Raw genomic sequence first — 22,659 nt, 5'->3', positions numbered from 1 at the left:
GGCCGTATAGAATTTTCTCAGTACCGTATGTGGGCATCACGCCGACACGCTGTTTCGTGTTTTCTTTCTGCGTCCTATAAGGTTATTGATGTACAATAGAGATGATGACTTTCGAAAACATCTCGTTATGCTCTCCTGAACTTCTATCGGTATCTAGTCACGGTTTGTTAGCTATGATGTCAGACCATAATTTTCTTGTCTTTTGTTGCAGAAATCGAAAACGCTAGATTGAAGTACGCAAGTTCAGTAATGTCTAAATATGGCTCCTTTTTGCGATGACAATTATCTATATTGACTCACACTTACATAAATTACAGAAGATTGTCGCATGCAGGCATTATATAACTTAATAAATTTTTGCCCATCGCCCCTTTCTAAATGTACGTCTGGTAAATAAAATTCACTCACACCTTCTTTTACTAAAGACAGAGGGGTAGGGTGCAAATTTATTCATGCCGACATTTTTCTCACGCCCACGACAGCGTCGATCGTTACGCGATGTCCCGGATGTGAGACGGCTTGGCCAGTTTGCAGTTATTAGAGCTACAATAATCTCAAATACGGACTGATCTGTTTACCTCAGTGGAAAAGCTTATCTGGAAGGTGAGTCTGCTAGCTAGCAGGTAGTTTATAAACCATAGCCTCGCATCAACCCTATTTTAACATTTTCTTCGCGAAGAATTATTTCTCTAGATGGTTTTGGAAGCTGAGTCTTTCGGAGCGAATGTCAACAGATTTCTAGTTGACACCCATTTTCGTTCGCGCGAACCACTCTTGTCATGTGTTTGCCATAGTTTTGAGCGTATTTGTTTTGCAAGATGTATACTTTTTAGCAAGTTATTGTTGTGGAATTGCTGTATTTAAGTGACGTGCATAAGCTTAGATGATCTTAGGGACGCGTTCTGGCTGTTGCCGTTGTTAATTGCGAGAGCACTGTGCAATTTGGGGCTCATCAAAAAAATTATTTAAGTGAATGGACGTCGATCGCTTTGCATTAATTTCGTGCAAAAACTGTGTTTGCTCTTTACGAAATGACCCGTGTTTGTTAATGCAAGAATTCACAGTTTCGATGTCTTATTGCGGTTAGTTATGTCTTCCAACCGCTATTTACATGCAAAACCATATTATACCGCCGTTACCATGAACGCGTGAATTATAAAGCCCCTGCGGGTTTATTTCCTCCCCTAGGCTAGTCAACATTTGTTTTCTAGAAATAACCATTAATCCACGAGATTTTTCTACTAAAATAGCTCGTCCTTCGACTGACAAAATTTGCGCGATCCTGAATTTTTTTTATTGTAAGAAAACATTTGAGATAAAACTAGTTAAATCTACCGTTCTGTTACTTATTTTCCGCATTTGAAGTGTCACTTCTAGCACATTTTTTGTCTCGTTATTTTCGATTCAAAATATTTCAATCCTTGCAGCATCCTTGATGCTAATAAAATCCATGATTCATTTATAATTATTTAACGGAACACCTATTATATAATATTGAAAATACATGAAGGAATATTTCTTTTTGTTTTTTTATTCTCTAGAGACAACAAAAATTTAATTATGTGCGGTATCAAAATGCATAAATTACAACACAGGTCTACGGTATATGGACACTTGAGCTAAATTTGATTTGACCAAAAACTAGTGAACTAGTTTTTCTCTTGTTTACTAGTTCTTCATTTTGGGTCGATCTCACCAACGCAAAGAAATGAAATGATGTCACACTGGGCTTAATAATCACTTTTTAATGCAATCCCTCCCCCCGACCAAAACCAGACCTTCTGAATAATTCTATGTGCCACTTGATGAATGCCGTTAAGTTTGATGTTTATGCCTCTATAGTCCCACAAAGTCAAAACTTCCCTGTTGTGTTGAAGTAGGTGTTTTCTTTTAGAAAATAACCAAAATCTTTAGAAATCGAAGAAAGATTTAAATTATTGCGTTCGACGAAGTGGAACGCAAACCTAATTTTGACCTGTGGCTTTTCAGAGTTGGTTTTCCTGTGCACGGTTCTAGGCCGAAAAATACCACATTCCTGTAAGGACACCAAAATGGCCACCCCGCTTGATTTTTGCAGGAGCATGTCACAGCCAGCAAACTGGTACCGTTTAATGCTAAGACATGTGATAAGACATGTGGCGAACATGTGAGTATGTGAGCAGGCCACGTGAGCTGGTCTTTCTGATGGATCTTTTTTTGACTTCTTTCCATTCAGTCGCTGTACACCTCGCTATTATGTGCTCTCAGCGTTAGATTTTGGTGAATTTAAACGCTTCAACGGCAGCATTTATCGCAATCTGAGGGAATTGTCCTTGTTTATTAACACGACTTGGCTTTGGGATGATAAACCGTGGGAAACAGCTACATTTTGATTGCATTTTTTGATTAGTTACAGTCGTGACAGATAGCTCAGTCTTTATCCGGTCGAAATTTATTGTTTGGAATCGGTGGAAAAGTACTCTGAAGGCAAGATCCATAAGACTACTTTATTCATCAGGGGAAATACTCGAATTAGTCGCGAAACGAGCATGCGACTGCAAATGCTAGCTTAGAATAATGTACGTAATTTAAATATACTATGAAACTTGAGAGACTACAGAAACTGGCAGCGTCACGCAACGTATCAACAATTCGTGACCTCTTCACTAGCATGGACTTTGACACTATGCATATCTGACTGTAAAACCTCGGTTGCTGCTGAAAAATGTTGATTTTAGCAATAGACAAAGGTTGAAAGTCAGCTAGTAAAATCATTTATTTATGATATATAATTATGTATTAAAGTTAGAGCGTCGAACGCACTCTCATAATCTCTGATTACTACTAGTTAATAGCTACTGAAGATCCCTGAAGTGTTTGAAAAATGTATTCTTAAAAATCTTTGGGTTTGAAGTCACCAAAATGCAATTATTGCTTCATTTCCCATTCTCTAGATACACTTTGCCCCCTTAAAATTTGATGGTCATGTCACTGGCCACTGTCCCCTGAAATCAAAGCACAGCCGCGGATCCACCATTTTACAGAAATCGGACAGATTTTTCAGAAGTACTCAGAAACCTCAGTCACCATTTATCTGAGATCCACACCTGAAGTGCCCCTGCTTAAGTCACCAAAATCATTAGGAACAATAAAAAATTATTATATTATCAAATTTATCATAGCCTATGTTTACTCTATCTAGCCATTAAAACTAAAGTAAAATCATTAAGGTTCCAAGTATTGATATTAATCCCGGCCACTTTTATATGGCCTTCACGAAAGAGCCTGTGAAGTAAGTAAACCTAGTAAGATAATAAGTAGAAATGAGTATAAGTAGAAATGCTTTCCAGAAATCATAACCCTGAAAATAGACAAAAAGACTTCTTTCTTCACTTTTCTCATAATCATCACAAGTTGATGTTTGCTCTGAAGACAGAATTAAGTTATTGGTTCATTGAAACCGTCAGGCAATAGATTTCCTTTTCACGAACTGATGAAGATGATACATGGTATCAGATTTCAGGTTTTGAAAACTTTCCACGGTGATCCACTGCAATAGTCTAGGGCACTGGCCTCTTTTAAGTTTTAGAACCTTAGACCTTACCTGCTTTGCTTACAATTTAGAAAGCCTTGGTGTAAGAAAGAAAAAAACATATACTATCTGAGTCCCTCTTTTGGTGTGGCATCATGTACATAGGATGATATAAGCACCTGTACATGAATCAAAAACGTAGGGAAAAGTCTTTTCATGCCTTGGAAAACATGCTTCCTTTACTTTTTATCTGTTTCAATCCATGTTACGTATTTTTGAAAGATTTTGTAATTTTTTACCCTTTGAATTTTTTTCCCGTTACTCGTTACTTTGTTACTCTATTTAGTAACACCAGTTTTAACAATATTGCCTGATTGATTTTACCAGGTATGTATTGTTGTGTGACATTAAAACGTCTGGCACGATAGCCCTGCTGTGACTCATGATCAAGTTCTAGCAATAGCTTACATTTCAGCTCAAGATAAAGAAGCTTTGCACATCCAGTGGGAAAACCCATCCCTTAATCAGCAACTCTAAACACGTAAATTTAAGCTTTTCTTTTTTGTAATGTGCACCCTTTTGTCAATTATATTATACAGACTTGTTAGCATGACCTACTAGTTCAATTTCCTTCAATTTTTTCACTTCAATTTGCATCTTCTGAATTATTTGCACAGAAGAAGGCAGAAGTTTCTGGCAGAACATGTTTGTAAAATGTAATTTGTCGTTTTATATTCTGAAACTTATAGTGATAGTTCTTCTTGATCAACAGGCACCAACAGTTAAAGAATTAAAATGCCAGTTGCAGAAAGTGGACAGAGAACTTTTCCTGGTGCAGGGACTAAACCAGGAGTGGAAATTTGGAGAATTGAGGTAGACAACTGCAAATTTGTTTGTAACATGAGTGGGAATGATTTTTGACTGGAAACCTGTTATATGTGGTTTTTTACAGTCCTTGACTAAAACACTATTATCGCTATCTCACCTATTTAGAGCAATATTCCTAATCTTCAGAACTCTTCATGTACAAGTGGTGAGAATAAGAGTGGACATGTACATCAGCATAATTTATACTGTAAGCACATTTAGCAGATGCATCTTCATTTCATTTTTCCCCTAACTCTCGTGCCTGTGAGCCAGCAGCAAAGCAAACTACAAATGTAAGTCACTCAAGATCTGAAAAGACCATCAAAAATTTTAATGTGCAATAAAATTATTTTTTTTGTGATGGATAAGAACTTTTCTTGTCACCAAAATGTTGTAAATTGTAGAGGCTTATGATTGAGCTACTTTTTTCTCTAATCCGATAAGTCTCCTCCGTTTTATTCTGCATCTGAGATGGCTGTGGTAAAGTTAAGCATGCTTACTGAAAATACACCTGCATAATGTCAGGTACCAGAAAATTATCGCTAATGCCAATAATAATAATGCAGCTATTTGACGAGTTCCTGCAAGCAATTATTGCTTGATCCAGTGAGGTCAACCCACAGTGGTATAGAGTGCTTATTAATATTAAAGTATAAATCATAAATTTCTTAATAAAATTAATGTTAGTAGTCAAAACAATAAATTGAGTTGATTTTCAAAAATTATTTTGCAGTTTTTTAAGCCTGTTAAAGTTGACCCTAAGCAACATGGAAAATTTTACAAGGGGGATTCCTACATTATACTAGAGGTAAAATGTAAAATCATGAAGTACTGGGTTTAACATTGATACCTACAATAATAGTACATCTAAATGCTTGTGTTTTAATTAATGCTTTGGAAATACGTACCCCTCTTGCTTTTTGGGGGTGGGGGTGGGGGGAGGGGGAGAGCGGGGGAAGAGATTGTGATATGCAAGTATTATTGCCTGGATGTAGAATGGGGGACTTGTGGCTTGTTTGGTAGAATTTATACTGTGGCATGGATGAAGGAGATGAGAACTGTTAAAATCTTCTTAAGAACATGGTTAAGCGTCAATTTATGCCTTTGCTATAATCACCTTGCTCCAGATGACAGAAGCAAGATATGATGCAATCCTTGACCAATGACAGTGTAACAAAATCTCAATTTATACTCACCTGCTGTGAGTAATTATGCTAATTGAAGGGTGCATGGAAAAAAGCCCCAAGCGACTCTTGATTTCATGTCAAATTCTCCTTTTCTGTACAAGGAAGTGAAAAGCAATTTGCCACCCCTTCAATTATTGTGTGTGGACTCCCTCCATCTAGCTTAGGAGCCACTATTCATTTACATCTCTCCTCCATCTGGATTTGAAATCCTTTCGTGTTGCAGTTTTGGTAGGTCTGCACTTAGCTACAAGAATTTCATGATCAGTTCACCTAATTTTGTTTGCAGTCATTTGATTGCCTGCATGTTGCTGTTAAAACACCTTGTCGTGTGTCAAAATTTGACCTGACAGTTAGGGGCTATATAGAAGTTGTTTAGGAAGCTTTTAAATTTAGTACTTGACCTGTTCAGTTCTTAACAAATGTACATGTTTTTCTTCTTTTCTCTTTAAGACAAGAACTGTTGGAAAGATGGCAAACATATATTTTTGGCTTGGGCCAGAAACCTCTCAGGTGAGAAAAAATCAGTCAAATGTATCAAGTATAAACAGAGAAACAATAGCTCAAAGAAGTTGCTAAGGTTTACTGGAATTGGGATTACCCAATAATATTTTTGGAGAACTCATCACCTTTTTTGTTCTTGCCATGGTCAAAACAACTTGCAACCAGGTTTTGAAAACCAAGCAAATTGGAATGGTCACTTGTTCCCCTTGTTATAACTGTACTTTCGTCCTCATAGCTTTAAAAACGGCCAAAATAATTAGCTTTTCATTGTGTCTTCTGGAGGCACAGTGGCCTCATGGTTTGTACCCTTGTCTCCCGATTGAGCGGTCCAGGTTCGAGCCCTGGCTGGGGACTTTGTGTTGTGTTCTTGGGCAAGACACTTAACTTTCACAGTACCTCTCTCCACCCAGGTGTATAAATGGGAACCACTGAATTTAATGCTGGGTGTAACCCTGCAATGGACTAGCATCCCATCCAGGGGGAAGTAGAAATACTCCTAGACACTTCATGCTACAGAAACCAGGATAAGCGCCGGCCTGCTGGGCTGAATGGCCTGTAAGCAGACTTAGCTTGATTGAATGGCTAGTAACGCTTTTTGCTATGTTTTTCTGTTTTGTTACAAAGGACGAACAGGGAGCTGCTGCCAGCCTGTCTGTGATCCTTGATGATGAAATGGGTGGTTATCCTGTGCAGCATCGTGTGGTTTGTAAAAGATTTGATTGATTTCCTTTTGAGCTTCCCACTCTATAGAATGAAATTCTTAATCTTATTTCTTTTCGAATTTCTTTATCCCAGGTTGGTGGTTATGAAGATAAAGGGTTCCGAAACCTTTTTCCAAACATAAGGTAGGAAGAGTTTTTAATAAATTAAATTAATTTACTATGCCACAAAATGGGGTATGAGGCTAATGGGGTAAGGAAGATTTTGCCCGCCTGGTTTGACCATCAAGAGGAAAGTTTTTCTCATAAAGGAGTTCACTTCAAAAACTTTTGCCTGCCTGTGAAAACTAATTTCTCCTGCTGAAAACATTAATGAAACCCCTGCGGACACACTCCTGATCAATACGAAGACTATCATCCTTAACCTAAATGAGGGATAGCCACGACAACTCTATATTACCTGTAGACTAGTTCACTTGGAACCAGATGACATTATTTTTCTTTCCAAATGTAGCTTGCTGGATGGTGGCCATGCTTCGGGTTTCAAGAAAGGGAAGAAAGAGTTTGTAAAGGCATTGATACGTGTGAAAGGGAAACGTAAAGTTTATGCTTCTCAGGTGAGCTGACAATGATTTTTTTATAAACCTCTTTGCACACATTGGAGACCTATCATACTAAAAAGTCTGCCTCACCAAAAAAACATCCACACTCAATGCAAATAATTGACCTATTTTGCCAATGTCAGGCAGCATCAACAATTTTTCATACTTTTCTTATAATCATATATTAATCAAAATCCACCCCCATAGATACATTTATCATGCCAAATTTAGTAGATTTGCACAGTTTTATAAAGAAGCTGCTACAAAGTCGTGAAAATATGGGACCCCAGACTTGACAATTTTTACAAAGGAAGATATGCCAGGGAGCAGGCATTGCCCCTGGCAGATATTCATTTCTTTGACTTGTAAAAATTGGCAGGTTTAGATCCCATATTTTCATTGAGTTTGTACCAAATTCTTGTTAAACTTTGCACATTTGCTAAATTCTGCATGATAAATTGCATGGTGAGGCTTAGTTTTTGTTTGAATAAAAATTTTGAAATTATCGCTGAATTATGGTTAGCCAGCGAGCAGGCTTACCTTTGAGCCACACGCACAAGTGGCAAAGAGCGAAGCGATCTGGTAGGGTGGAGTCTGGTGAAGAGGCGACAAGAAAGTGCCTTTCTCATCTGGCAGCTTCGCTGCTTGCTTCCACCACTCGATTCTGTGACTCCAACATGAGCCTGCGTGCAGCCTAACTTATGGTGGGAGGTCTGATAATGCAAAAAAAAAAAAATTTAATGGACAGTATAAAGTTGACTGCTTGCTGGAATGGTTATGATTGTTCCATCAAGAGACAAGTGCTCTTTAGCAATATTCCCAACTTGCTGTTCACTAGCAGTGCCTCAATAGGCCAATTTCAATATTTTAAAATTCTAACTAACAAAAGAAATCAATTATTCATCCCTTAACCTGGATGTGATTTCTTTTGCTCTATTCTCGCAAGCCTCGGAGCCAAGTTAGTAAGTGGCCTATTAATTAATTTTGAATTCATTTCTTCAGGTGCCTCTTACTGTTGATTCTCTTAACAATGGAGATTGCTTTGTTTTTGACTGTGGAAGAAAGATTTTTGTGTGGCTTGGCAAGGAGAGCAATGCGAACGAGAGGTTTAATGTAAGCTTATTGATTGTTAAGTTTTTTTGGTGGGTTTTGCTGTGAAGTAAACACAATACTCTTGATGTTTTTACAAGAATTCTAAAAAATTCTGGTAATAGCCTGCCTAGCTGGCAAGATTTTGCGTGCAAAGGCTTTCATTTTGGTGGTGAAGCTGTACTCTATGCTAGTGCAGCTGTGAGGGAATTGGTGAGGAGTGGTTTAGTTGCAAATTTCCTTGCAGTCTTTGCTTGCAAGAGAATGCAATGGCGGCTCTGCATCCACCAGAAATTACTCACTCATGAATTCCACCAGCTGTACAGGCTATTCTGTTTTATAGTGTGATACACAAAAAAACATGTTATTTTGAAATATGTAATATTTAATTAATATGTCTTATGTAGTTGTCATATGTAACTCCCCTACAGTAGGGATTTTTCTTAAGACCCCCACTCTTCTAGAAATTCCTAGATGAAGTTTCATACACTTTAAATGTTTTGTGTGTTACAGAGTGTGCATTTTCAGAAAATATCAATACCCACCCCAAGGAAGGTTATTGGAAATTCTGAAAGCGAGGGGGGTTTCAAAAGCCAAAATTTTTAAAAGAAATTATGAAGCCAAACTGGAATTTCTGGACGAGTGGGAGGGTTCTAACCAAAAAACCTTCCGTGGGAGGGGTATGGATATTTTCTGGAACAACACTCCAACCCAGGAAATTTTAAATTTTAATCCCTTCTGTACAGAGAGTATGGATATCTCTCTTTATAAAACAGTACCAGTAACTTTTATTGATATATGATAAGTTTACATGCCTTAGTAGCTCGCAGCGTGATGAGATGGCCAACGTGTCAGCCACTTAGGTTTGACCTTCAATTAGTACTAGCATTACTATTGAATAGTGAATGGAACCATTTATTTTTTTCACAAACCAGTAATTACAATAAATAGTTTTTCCATCAAGCATGTTATAAGTATTTTTATATATGACAGGCTATAAAATATGGGCGAGGATTACGAGATGAGGAGCGAGCTGGTTTGGCTACTGTAATTGTAATCGGTAAGTGTCTTAGTTTTCAACTTTGATATCAGCAGTGTTGACATTTAAGAACGTTTGTCAGGTATATTGTTATTGTGAAGGGGATTGGTGGATCACTGTTGTTTGCGGAGCTGAATTTAAGTTCAAGAAGAATGAGCAGACTGTGGAATCCTGATTTTTGGAACCTCCAGTGGAAACACAAAAATTGGTTCATGCAGGGTTCCAGATAAGTTTTCATGGTTGGGTGTCAACAAGGAATTTGAGTGGGTCAATTTCTGCTACTCCCACCAGATCAGTATTAATAAATTTTCTATTTATTTGTCGGTTCATGTAGTTGACCTCGTAGGGTTTTTGACCTGAGACCCCAACTTATCTGGAACATGGGGTTTGAAAAATCATGTAGTTGGAGAAATCGGGGATAAGTTTCTGCAGTGCTCATTTTTAGCCTTGGCATAAATTATACTTATGTCGCTATAGACTTAACCCAGGCAAATAACTGATGAGAAGGTTGAGCCTTGTGTCCCCAATGTGTTGGTGTATTTTTACTGTTGTTAGAGTACTAATTATTATTCCCTGGAGAACTTCCATATAAAAAAGGGTGAGGGTGCTTGTCAGAAATTTTAAAAAGAAACCCTAACAGGTACTAAGATCCTGTTTTGTGGGCATGGCTTGAAAGTTTTTTTTCACCCCTAAGAGGTACCAATTCTGGAACAACACATGATCTCCTGTGATACTCTTTTCACTCAATGCCGTAAAGGGTACCGCAAAAGCTCCCATTGTGGACCTTTTGAGGCTTAACATTGTAAGAGGTACCAAAACCGTGTTTTTAACCCCTAAAAGGTACGACAAGCACCCACCTTCCTTTTTATATGGGAGTTCCCCCCCCCCCCCCCCCGTACTTCCATTTTGCTGACGATTTCTAACATGTTATTTCAAACGCAGGAACGCCAGAAGAAGAGGAAGAGTTTTTTCTTGAACTGACTGGAAACAAACGTATTGTTCCTATTACTAAGGAAGGGGAAAGTGATGAAGCTCATGATGAAATCCTAACTCTCAATTTATACAGGTACAATACATGGATGCAATATTTATGGCATGTTTGAGAAATGGCAAACATTTTCTGTGTCTCTTTTGAGTTTTGTCTAAATCTACTAGAGTTCTATCACGGATGCCGTTCCTTGATTGGCTTCACTACCATTATCTATTCTGTTGTAGATCTAGACTAATGAGTAGCGTAGCAGTGTGGGCTTGTTAAGAAAATGGCAGCCACTTCATAGCGTTTTCGAAGTGTCTGTGAAGAGGATTAAATATAGTTTTGAATATCTAGTAGATTTGTACTAAAACAATTAGCTTATTTGCTCTCAATTTCTATGTGTTATATAGAAGACTTGGGCTGTGCCCTTGTCAACCATCACAGAATAGAAATCTCGAGCTCAAACTCTACAATAATAGAAACATACAAGGAAATCTGGGAGAACAAGAGGATGGGGGGGTTTGGTACATATGAAAAACACCTTTATTTTAGCTTTAAGTATCATCACTCATGACAAGGTATACAAACTGAATGGTTGATTGGTTAATCTTTGTGATTTCAGGGTCCAAGAGGATTCCAGTGGAAATATCACGATGAAAGAGACTGGCAGCAAACCTCTGAAACAAGAAGATCTAGACCCTGATGTTAGTCTCGTTCCCATGTTACAATGTCTAAATAATTGCAATTTATGTGGCAATTTATAAGGCAATTTAATTTCATCAATATTTACAAATATTTAAGTCTCTTAAGTCTGCATACAAGCCAAGTGGCTAATCAGGCTGGAGCTTATCTAGTTGCTGGTGTTTAAACAGAACTTTTTGTATTTATGGCAGGACGCTTTTATTCTGGAGACTGGTCAGGGCATTTATGTGTGGGAAGGAAAGAAATCAACTCGGAATGAAAAAAATCAAGCCTTCAAGGATGCCCAAGTTAGTGACATTTTAATTATTGTCATTTTATTCATGTCAACTCTCCTGGACTATCTGAGAGTCTTCTGAAATCAGCAAATATGAATAAATATCATGTCTCCCATATCCAGGTGAGGGAACTCCCAAACAAAAGGGAAGGGGGGTGCTTGTCGTACCTTTTAGGGGTTGAAAATATGGTTTTGGTTTTTCTTAGGTTGTTCAGTGTCAAAAGGCCCACAGCGGGAGCTTTTAGGGTATTGAGCACAAGCATAAGCACTACAAAAAGAAACATTTTCCTTTTTCTTGTACTTGTACTTATTTTACTAGTATTATGCTTATTTTACAAGTGGGACTGGCATGAAATAAGCACTACCATATAATTAGCACAAAAATGAAGCCAATTGCTGTCTTGTTTCTCCAGCAATGTAACTCACACTGCATGCGTATGTTGCTAGTGAGCATCATTTTGCTTGTGCTTGTGCTTAACAAGCTCATCTCAAAAGTGTGAAGCAGGCTTAAGCATTAAAAGAAGCATCATCAATTTATTTAACATGGCCAAATTTTAATTCAAATTCTTATCAAATTTGCCTTTGTTTTTAAGGGGTTTATCTCTGCCAGGCAACTGAATCCTAACACACCTATTAAAGTCATTAAAGAAGAGCTGGAGCCAACAGAGTTTAAACAATATTTTTCATCATGGGAAACCACGGTGCCCTTTGGAATGACACAGACATACCATGCTGGCCAGGGCATTGCCACTAGAGGTACAGTTTTTTTAAACTACTGTAAGATACCTAGTGTTCCTGTTGGAGTTTTTACGTTAGCTGTTATTGCTATGTCAGCTGGCTAACAGTTGGTACCATTTGTGGCAGCAGCTATGAAGAAATTAATCAGTTCCAATATGTCGTTTGTTCAGCTGTGCATCTGAACATGTCTAATTTGTTTTATTTTAATTTATGATGATAATTATGAGTTAATTGTAGTAATTTATGATTTTTGTTTGCTAATAGTATTAATTAATTTATAGAACAATTGCATATTAAGTGGTGATGAATTTAAATTAAAATTTAAACAATCTTGGCCTTGCTTTGAAGAGACAAATTATTTGTCTGGAAACAAATACACTTGAACCCCGCTATTTTGAGCTCTCGGGGAAACAAATAAAAAGTTTGAAATAGTGGGAGTTGGAAGTAATATATCAAACACGAAAGACCGTGTTTGACCACATTTCCAAACTCCAAGAAGAGAGTTGAAAATACGACGCACAGCGGAGTATTTTTGACGAACTTCGAGGTGTTTGGAAATGTGGTCAAACACTGTCTTGAGTGTTTGATATATCTTCTCAATCGAGACTAAAACTAAGGAGAAAACGGAAAATTAAAATCGTAAAAATCTATGCTAATTAAGATCAGATATCCAAACACCGTCACGGTCATGATTTCCTTTGTTTAAACTTGATGAATTATTAATGAGTTTGAGAAATAACGGATAGTAAATGGCTGAAGGGCAAATCTAAGGGAAAAGGTTTTGAGTTCAAAATAACAGGAATTCGGAATAACCAAGTTCGAACTGGTGGGGTCCAACTCTACAGGTCTCAGGTCTTCCTAGCTGTTGTTTTTTAACATTGTTACATTTTTATGCAATTAGTCTACCATTGTATGCCTGCCAGTTAAATACAATTTAACAGAGTTTGCCAGGATTCCACATGTACTCAGACCAGAGTGGGCTAGTAACAGTCTGCCTTTAACAAGCTTTTTCTTGAACTTTAGTGTCTTTGTAGGGTCTGTTCTCTAAGGCTGGTTTTCTCTTTCCCTGCCTCTGTTTCCACTGATTTATCAGTGTGATGGTGCCTGTTTTTTTCCCTTTCATGGCTGGGTTGCCCCGATGTATGTATATGTGATGGGAGTGGTCTCAATTTAATAGCAGGTCCTGGATGTCTCTCAGTCATGCAACCTCCATTTTGCAAGACAGCTGTTGACGCTTTTAATTTCTTTTCATTGACTTTAATTTTCACAGAAAAACTGGACCAAAGGCCAAAGTTTGAAGTGAAATCCATGCATGACAGAAGAAAGTCGGTGACCAGCTCCCTTCCTGATGACGGCACAGGCACGGTCCAAGTTTATAGGGTAAAAGGATTTAAGTTAGAAGAACTTCCTGAGAAATCTCATGGGGTGTTCTACTCTGGAGACTGCTACGTCATTCTGTACACTTATCTCAAGAACGGCAGGGAACGTCACATCATCTACTTCTGGCTGGTGAGCACTTTATTTAAAACCCGGGGAGGGGGGTACACCCGGAAAAATTGGGCAGGAGTGTGCTGCCCGCTTCCCAAAACCCTTACCCTACTTATGGCCAAAATCTGCGATATTCCCTATCCTATTTATGACCTGACCATAAATTCGAAACCCTATTTATGACCTGACCCGTAAATCAAAACCCTGTTTCAGACCTGCGTTACAATTAATTCCCTGGTTCAGACCAATGTTAAATTACCGTAAATATAATTTGTGAAGGGCTTTTGTTGATTTTCTTTTCGATAATGATGAAAAAGTGGCTTCTTCTTAAAAACATACCCATATCAAGGCTAGAGTGCAAAATCCATTCCCTATTTATGTCCAATATGGCTAAAATCAGCTAAAATTGATACCCTATTTATGACCAAAACGGCTGAAAGACCATATCCTTTGGGGCCGGGATTTAAAACCTTCTTGAATGTCCACATTGCCGAGCTGTTGTATGATGAAGTTGTACATTCTACATTCGGATTGTCAACAAGAATGGCGGCCTGTAATTGTACTCTGTACAAAACAGTCATGGACCATCATTACGGTCAATTGCAAATGACGGTATGTTAGAAAGGATGGCAAATTGTTTGAAATGTAGAGACCACGATAAGATATATGCTCTGTTTACAGGCCGTAAGCAAGAGTGATGGTCCTTGCCATAGTTTATAGATGGAAATGGTTATGAAACCCGACAAAGTGAAATCTTCATTGTATTGTTTCGTTTGCTCTTTTGGCCTTGACATTGTATAAAATACAATTACTGTGTACTACTGACGGAGAAAAAAAAAAGCAACAGAAATGTTTCAGTTACGTAATTCATGAATGTATGAGTGCAAAGAAAATGATTGCATGGGCAATCACATGGACCTTCCAACATAAATCTTGGCATCTCTGGCACCATCCTTCTTTATTAACTATGCCATGCAAAGTTTACAGACGAGTCCTTTTGTTGTAAATGGCGGTCCATATAAAGCAAGTGCAATAGTATTGGACACATCTAGATAGCCATTAGGTCACGGCATCGACTGCTCTCTGCTTAGGCATAATATTTGTGACCTTTCAACCAAATTTCTTATTGAAAGAAAATGAGAAACATGATTCCATCATCAGATGTATGGGTTATTGACCAAGTGTGAGGTCAAGATGGCTGGATATTGGCCAAGTTCTTTTTTTGCGTGTTTATGGACCGAGACAGAGTCGAGGTCCATAAACACGCAGGAAAAGAACGAGGCCAATATCTAGCTATCGTGACCGAACAAGCACTTGGTCAAAAAGGATTTATTATATGGTTTTCGGGGTAATTTTCCTTGTAGGACACAACAGGTAGTCCCGAGCAGGCAAGATAACTCCATCTTACCTGCTCAGGTAACCAATCACAGCGCAGGATTTGATTCATCTTGCCCGCTCACGGAGCTAGCCATATAATGATGTTACTTTTATGCTAGGGAAATGATAGCACAGCAGATGAACAAGGAGCAGCTGCAGCTGGTGCGATTGCCCTTGATGACCAGCATGGTGGAGAACCCTATCAGGTTAGTAGTCCTTTGGTTTATGTTTTCTCCACCTCCTCCTTGTCTGTGGTTCCTCATTTTTAGCTTCCTCCTCCTCTGCCTCCGCTGCAGCCTCCGGCTTCTCTTCCCCTTTTTTCTCCTCCTTTTTTTGTGGCTTTCTCTTTGCCCATTCTGTTCCTTCTCCTCCTCCTCCCCCTTCCGCCCCTCATCGTCATCTTCTTCGTCGTCATCATCGTCGTCGTTGTTGTCGTCGTCGTCATCATCATCATCATCATCATCATCACTTTTTGCATCAGTAGCAGCAAAATTAATTTTTGTGTCTATCCTACCCTGTCCTCGCACTATCCTCTGTCAGCGTTCGGGCTTCTATGCGTCTTCTCTGCTTTTTCTTCACTCCCCCCGTCCTCCTTTAGATTATTTCTGGTCTCCTTTCTGTTCTTCTTCCTGTTGGTTGCCATCTTAACACCACCAACATCTCAGTCACTCTGTGAATGAAGTGTCTTTCCCGAGATCATGACACAATAACCCCAGTCAAGGTTCAGCTCTGGACCATTCGATCCAAAGTCCAGCAAATAGGTCACCACTCCTCCAAGACTGTACAGGAAGACTCGTCAGTTAAATGACTTTTTTTGCTGTTGAACTGTTTAATTTTTCAGGTTCGAGTTTGTGAAGGGAAGGAACCTGAACATTTTTTTATGATTTTCAAACGTCGGCTTATCATCTATCAGGTGAGCATTACAGTTTCTCGTGGAAAAAAATTGCGTTCAAGGGAGAAATGTTTTCCAGCAAAAGTTAGGGTTAGAATACAAATGCGATTTTCTCCTTTAACTTTAGGACTGATGATGTAATTTGACTCTGAGGTAAAGCATGTGTGACAAAATTTTTGTTAAAGTTTTTTTTTTTTTATGGGCTATAACCTAAATAAGTAAAGAATGCCAGAAATGGAAAGTGCATATCGAAAATAGCAAAATGGCTAAGTTTGAGGCCCCTGGCATTAAAGAGTAAGTTCTTTCGACAGTTCGGAAAATTTAGAGGATATCTATGGAAGACATTGAAAATGTTGCTGGAGATGAAAGTCTTGCTCTCCAACATCTTTTTCCATACAAATCTTCTTAATTTTTGAAAAATTCAAACTGTCATAAAATCTCATTCTTTAATGACAGGTGCTTCAAACTTAGTCATTTTGATATTTTCAACATGCTTTTCCCATTTCTGGTATTCTATACGTTACAGCCAATAATTTTATGAAAAGTAGGTCACGTGATGGCCCAGCTGCAAAGGGCCTATTGTTAAAGGAGCTCAGTCACGGTATTTTGAGTTATTTTGGCCACATACAAAATTACCTTTAAATGGTAGGAAACCTGAAAATAACAGTTTAACAAGATAGAAAAATACCAAAGAGATAATGATAAACCATAAAGGAACAAGGATGGTTAAGGATGGAGACGATTAACACGGATTACAAACGACGAAATTGAAAAATTGAGGCTAAACTTTTCAATATGCGCAAACTGTGACTGAGCTCCTTTAACGTTGTCTACTGTCTGTTTGTAGGGTGGACATGCTAGTGGCTTCAAGAATGTGAAAAATGAGGAAACTGGCAGAGACACCCGTATGCTTCAGGTTCGAGTCACTGGAAACAATGCTAGGATTGTTGAGGTAAAGCACTGACGGATATAAATAAATCCATCTACTGTCAGCCACTTTTTAACTCTTGGTCACTGAACTTTGGACTGCAGAATACCCGGCCACTCCAAAACACTTCAGTTGAAACAGTGGCCAGCCGCGTAGCCGCGTAGCCACGTGGCTGCGTAGCCCCGTAGCCACGTAGTCGCGTAGTCGCGTAGCTACGTAGCAACGTAGCAATGTAATGTGACTATTTCTTGTTCTAAAAACGCGAAAAAAAGATAAGACTGTGCACAAACTGCTTAGCGGCGTATCCAAGTTTTTAAGGGTACAACTTCGAGTGGCCAGGTATTCTGCAGTTACTCCGTAAGAGATAGGGTGTTCGAATTCTACTAATAACTGTTTTAAATCTCTTTGGACAGGTTCTCCCAGTAGCCCAATCTCTGAACAGCAGTGATGTGTTTTTGATACATAGTTCTAGTATTTGCTATCTGTGGGTTGGTAAAGGCAGTATTGGTGATGAGAGGGAGGTCGCTAGAGAAGCTGCAAGGCTTATCTGGCACTCTGACGATCCAGAACGAGCTATGGAAGGCGATGAGAGAAATGGTTAGTCCTAATCCTTGAAATCCTTCAAAAGCTCTAGAGAACAGTTCAATTTTAAATTTCAAGGACGCTTGAAAAGCCCTTGGGAAGAAGAATTTCTGTAGAACGTGCTTGGAAATAATGAAAACTCCTTGGAATTTTGCTGGGAAAGGAAATAACGTATCCCGATTTTTCGAACCTCCAGGTAATTTGTTCAAAAAATCAAATAGTTCGAGAGATCGGGGCGAAAATTACAGTGTTCGACTGAGGAGAGGGAGGTTATCGAGAGGCTCGAAAAATGAGGGTTCGAGAAGTCGGGATTCCACTGTAATTCAAGACTGAGCGCAGATTTCAAAATCATGGACAGATTTTGTGATTTCGAATGTGCATGTCAGCCGACTCAAGACAGTAAAAAGTAAGTCTGCATACGAGTCAAGTGGCCCACCAGGCCGAAGCTTATCCCGGTTCTGTAACATGAAGCGACTAGGAGTATTTCTAAAACAGTGTTAGACCATATTTCCAAACACATCATCAGTTCAACTCTCTTCTCGGTGAATAGAAATGTGGTCAAACACGGTCTTTCGTGTTTGATGTATTACTTGAATTACTCCTTGAATCTTATTTCCCAAACTAGCAAAGACTATGGATAAAATCTGGACGTTGCTTGGCGGAAAAGGCGACTACTCCTCAACTAAGAAGAACTGGGTACGTATTGTGCAATTCCTTGGTTTAATCCTTTTGTTGAATGTGGTTTATTAAAATTTGTACCGTAACATCCTGATCCAGGCTCTTGGTGAGTGTGGACGATCGAAAAAGCCGGCGGGTGTCGAGCAGGGTCTGGGTTCTCCTTTTCTCTCTCAGACCCCGCTCGTCGTCCGCCGGCTTTTTTGATCGTCTCCACTCCCCGAGAGCCTGAAACAAGCCATACTGTAAAAGTGGCTGAGTATCACGTGACTGATGAGTACCAGTTCGTGCCATGCGCAAAGCATTCTTAACTGCCTGGTTTTGAAGTCTACTCAGTAACTTGTCCTCCTCAAAGATAAGATTCCTTGTGGAGAAATAACTGCAGTCAACGATGATATGTGAAGCCGATTTTGATCCAAACGGGCAAGACTCCGCACACGAATAATCTCACTTAGAGTTTTATCTCTTTTTGATGTTAAATATTTCATTATTTGATCATGCCACACTTTCTCCTTGTCGTTCATTACTATTTCTTACAGTTGGTAATCTTCATGTACAGTCGGACCAAATGAGTTATAGAAATCTCACAGTTAATGCTTATAATGCTTGTCTGATCATAACTGTTTTTCAGGGAGAGGGAGACAACCAGACTTACCCCGCCAGACTTTTTCACTGTTCCAACGCGTCGGGCAGGTTCAGAGTGGAGGAAGTTCTTGACTTTTCACAGGAGGATCTCGAGGAAGACGATGTTATGATCCTTGACGCCTGGAAAGAGTTGTTTGTGTGGGTTGGAGAGTCCGCACGTAAAGAAGAGAAGCACGAGGCGATTAAGACTGCTTTGGTAATGTTATTGTTGATTTCAAAGGAGCTACCTGGCTCACGGCTTGCGCATCTTGAAAAGTTTAGCCTAAATTTTTCAAGTTCGTTGTTTGTAATCGGTGTAAATCTTCTCCATCCTTGACCAGCCTTGTTTCGTTTTGCTTTGTTATTATCTCTTTGGTGTTTTTCTATCTTAGTAAAGTACTATTTTCAGGTTTCCTTCAATTTAAAGGTAATTTTGCATGTGTCCAAAATAACTCAAGCGCGAAGGTCAGGAAATACCGAACATTGAGTGGCGGACATCAAGAATTCCATTTTCTTCATTTTCTTGCTAATAATTAGGTTACTTAAATATTAGTTACAAAAGAAACTTCGTACAGTTTATTCCCGTCAGAATACCTTTTATTTCGAGAAGAAATACAAAATTACGTTTTGAGGTTGGGACGCAAAATGATTTCTCCTTACTTTTACAAACCAAACCACGCAAACAAGTTTGAACACTTGACCTCAGACTTCCAAATGTTAGCTTTACATTGTCAAGTATGTTCATACTGGAATCCATTGCATTGATATTCTTGTCTCCTTTAGGTCTCGCCTCGCCGGAGGAATTTGAAAACGCAGCTTTGTTTCTACGGTTAGGCCTTCCGTCCACACTAATCCGTCACGAAAACGGAGCTTTTAGAAAACGCTCTTCAAACCTGAGGAATTTGAAAAGGCCGGCTTTGCGTTTTAGTGTGGACGGAAAACATTTTGAAAACGAGGCTTTTCATAAACGATGACGTCACGATAATCACGATATTCCCCTTCCCGAGTTTTCGTCAAACACAAATCCAAAATGAGCGGTGATTGTTGCGTTTTCAAATTCCACCGGCTTAGTGTAGACAGAAAACATTTGATGCGTTTTCAGAGTGAAACCTCCGTTTTTAAATTCCACCGGTGTAGTTTGGACGGGGCCTTGGGCATCCTCGCTTCTTTTTGGGCTCCTGTCAATTGTCATTTACAGCAAAATCTAAAGAAAGGTTGAATCTTCCTTTTTTTTTTTCAGGAATACGTGAAAACAGATCCACGTGAACGAACTGCGGACATGACGATGATGGTGATAAAACAAGGAGCTGAACCAGTTGCATTCAAGTCGTACTTTGTTGCTTGGGAGCCACAGATGTGGAATAAGAAAATGAGTTATGAAGAACAGTTAAATGCCATCAAACAAGACAATGACAAAGTAGACGAAAACGCCTGGAGCATGGTATGCGTAGTCTGCTTAGCAGTCGTTAGTCGGGAGGAGTGTTGCGTTACGACGGAAGTAACGCCGTTGAGAATGCGTGATATTTGGCATGGCCATGGGTTCGATTACCAGCCGCTGTTTGGGAAAGGAGCCCGCGCTTCTAAGGCCAAACTCGAGAGAGCGGCGGAAATCGAACCTAGTATGGCCAAGTCACAGAGTGGCTCAATCAGGGAGATTCATAACATCAGAATTTTCTCTACTTAGTAGCTGGTGAAATTTTTGGCTCTTTGGGTAAGACATTCAAGGAGAAATTGAATATCTTATCTTTCAAAAACTGCAAAATGTCTGAGTGGCAAGAGCGTTCATGAACTGATACTCTTTACAAAATGTTGAGTTTTCAAACTCGCTCGTACAAAAAGTGTTCAATATATGGAACTCCAATTCCTTGGGACAGTTTATCGTGCTATGGTCTTTCAATATTCAGAGCTGTTATGTTTAGTTTTTTTTTGTAGCTCGATCACTGAGAAACTGAAGCCCCGTCCACACTGCGCTGGAGAAATTTGAAAACGCAGCTTTATTTCAACGGTTAGGGCTTCCGTCCACAATAACCCGTCACGAAAACGGAGCTTTTTGAAAACGTTCTTCGAACCAGAGGAATATGAAAACGTCGGCTTTGCGTTTTTATTTGGACAGAAAACATTTTGAAAACGGAGCTTTTCGAAAACGATGACATCACGATAGTATTGCAATTTCCCTGCCCGAGTTTTACTCAAACACATAACCAAAATGACCGGTGATTGTTGCGTCTTTATATTCCTCCGACGCAGTGTGGACGGAAAACATTTGATGCGTTCTCAGAGTGAAACCTTCGTTTTCAAATTCCTCCGGCGTAGTGTAGAAAGAGCCTGAATCGCTTGTTCTAAAGAGGCAAATACTTTAAACAAAGATTCCCCTCTACAAATCCCTGAGCGTAGAGCATAGAGCTTTCGTGGTTAACCGTAGAATTTATTTTACAGACCGAGTGGGAGGAGAAACTCAAACCAAAGAGCTTTCCTTTGGAAGTGCTGACAAGGAAAGGAGAAGACTTACCCGAAGAGGTGGACCCTACAAAGAAAGAGGTGCGATCGACTCTCAAGTTCTCAATACCGACTGCCATACATTGCGATTATGTTTGTTCTGAGAATTTCTCTATTCACATCACTTACATACTTACAGTTTATTTACCAGATTATACAAAGTAAAAATTTACATTTCACTAGCAATATAAAATAAAATACGGAATAACGGAATAACGCACGCGACGATGTAATACAATACAAGGGAGTTTCTTATTATATATTGTTATATTAATGAAATTAATATAAACTTCTATTTAGAAAAGTAGTTTTGAATAATAGGCAGCCGTTCTTTCCATGTTTCGTTATGAAATTCTAACTTTGTTTGTAATTTTGTTTGGCTATAGAAAGCTCTAATTTGCCAGTTGTTTTATTCTGGCTTTCAATAATGAAAGGGATGGTTTTATTTTGACACCTCGGTATTGGGAGATAAGACAATCTTCCTCTATCACTTGTTCATTTGACAATCTGCATTCTAGGGAGAAATCAGATGTCGTTCGTTGCTGGAAACTGATGTATCACCAACTTCTCTCAACTAGTAGAACTATAGGAAATGTAGGCAGGCTAGTGAGGAGTTGTATTTTGACATTTGCTTCACATAACTTCGCTGTTTTAGTGGTATTGTGTTTTAACAATATGTTCTTGTTCTTGTTTTGGTTTGTTGGTTTGTTGGTTTGTTGGTTTGTTTGTTTGTTTTTGCTCAGTGTCCTTGCTGATCCATTTGTGATAATATAATATGTCAAATTATTCTCGCATTTTGATTGATTCTTACCTATGATCTACTGGAGGACAGACGCATAGATGACGTCATTAATAGTCTTTTTTGTTTCCTTTGATATATAGAACAATTGGATTCTGTGTTGACGTGCGTCTGTTCAGTAACAGATCACAAAGACGTCAAAATGTGATAAGAACATCTGCAATACACTCGGCTATCGCCTCGTGGGTCACTTTTCTGTTCTTACCACATTTTAACGTCATCTATGATCTATTACTGAACAGAAGCACGGCAACAGGGAATTCGTTAATCTGATACCATTTCTACCACACGTGAATCACTCTTTGTTGTTTCTTGTTTTAGTTGCATCTTGAGGACGCTGAATTTGAACGTCTCTTCAAAATGTCTAAGAAACAATGGGAAACTTATCCGCAATGGAAGAAAAACCAAGAGAAGAAAAAACTTGACTTGTTCTAGACAAAGGACGCCCTGTCATTAATTTAACTAATGTAATGCATTTTTCTCATCTTTAGTCCATCCATTTGTTAGGGGAGGGGGAGGTAACGACGACGTAATTGATGCATTACCGTAAACTGCTGCTTTCAAGCCCTGGACTTATACAACCTTCTTAAAGTTTTTAGATGGGCTTATAAACGGAGGGGCTTATAACCGGAATTAAAAAAACTGTTTCGAATCGA

At 38.9% G+C, this 22,659-nt stretch overlaps 1 protein-coding gene across 2 annotated transcripts in view; it reads left to right on the top strand.

The window, feature by feature from the left end:
• The first annotated feature begins 386 nt into the window (after positions 1-386).
• Positions 387-22,659, top strand: part of LOC110067362 (advillin-like) — a 23,323-nt gene continuing 1,050 nt past the window's right edge. Inside the window, exons 1-24 of one of the 2 annotated variants that reach the window (XM_089296774.1) lie at positions 387-603; positions 1,990-2,146; positions 4,284-4,384; positions 5,112-5,186; positions 6,016-6,075; positions 6,691-6,768; positions 6,862-6,911; positions 7,240-7,342; positions 8,330-8,440; positions 9,410-9,476; positions 10,398-10,521; positions 11,051-11,132; positions 11,322-11,417; positions 11,998-12,160; positions 13,413-13,651; positions 15,127-15,213; positions 15,849-15,920; positions 16,747-16,851; positions 17,241-17,424; positions 18,035-18,105; positions 18,716-18,925; positions 19,949-20,149; positions 21,145-21,246; positions 22,325-22,659. The exon at positions 22,325-22,659 is cut by the window's right edge and continues 1,050 nt beyond it. In XM_089296774.1, coding sequence (XP_089152900.1) covers positions 4,307-4,384; positions 5,112-5,186; positions 6,016-6,075; positions 6,691-6,768; positions 6,862-6,911; positions 7,240-7,342; positions 8,330-8,440; positions 9,410-9,476; positions 10,398-10,521; positions 11,051-11,132; positions 11,322-11,417; positions 11,998-12,160; positions 13,413-13,651; positions 15,127-15,213; positions 15,849-15,920; positions 16,747-16,851; positions 17,241-17,424; positions 18,035-18,105; positions 18,716-18,925; positions 19,949-20,149; positions 21,145-21,246; positions 22,325-22,438 — 2,472 coding nt within the window. In that variant the 5' untranslated portion in view covers positions 387-603; positions 1,990-2,146; positions 4,284-4,306 and the 3' untranslated portion in view covers positions 22,439-22,659. The remainder of the gene's footprint in view (positions 604-1,989; positions 2,147-4,283; positions 4,385-5,111; positions 5,187-6,015; positions 6,076-6,690; positions 6,769-6,861; positions 6,912-7,239; positions 7,343-8,329; positions 8,441-9,409; positions 9,477-10,397; positions 10,522-11,050; positions 11,133-11,321; positions 11,418-11,997; positions 12,161-13,412; positions 13,652-15,126; positions 15,214-15,848; positions 15,921-16,746; positions 16,852-17,240; positions 17,425-18,034; positions 18,106-18,715; positions 18,926-19,948; positions 20,150-21,144; positions 21,247-22,324) is intronic. The other variant, XM_089296773.1, reaches the window with a different exon arrangement.

Source organism: Orbicella faveolata, unplaced genomic scaffold (genome assembly GCF_042242905.1).
Source record: "Orbicella faveolata isolate gen_17 unplaced genomic scaffold, um_ofav_v1 contig_27, whole genome shotgun sequence".
Classification (NCBI taxonomy): domain Eukaryota; kingdom Metazoa; phylum Cnidaria; class Anthozoa; order Scleractinia; family Merulinidae; genus Orbicella; species Orbicella faveolata.
The sequence above is the reverse complement of the archived record's forward strand: the minus strand, read 5'-3'. Positions and strand labels throughout refer to the sequence as shown.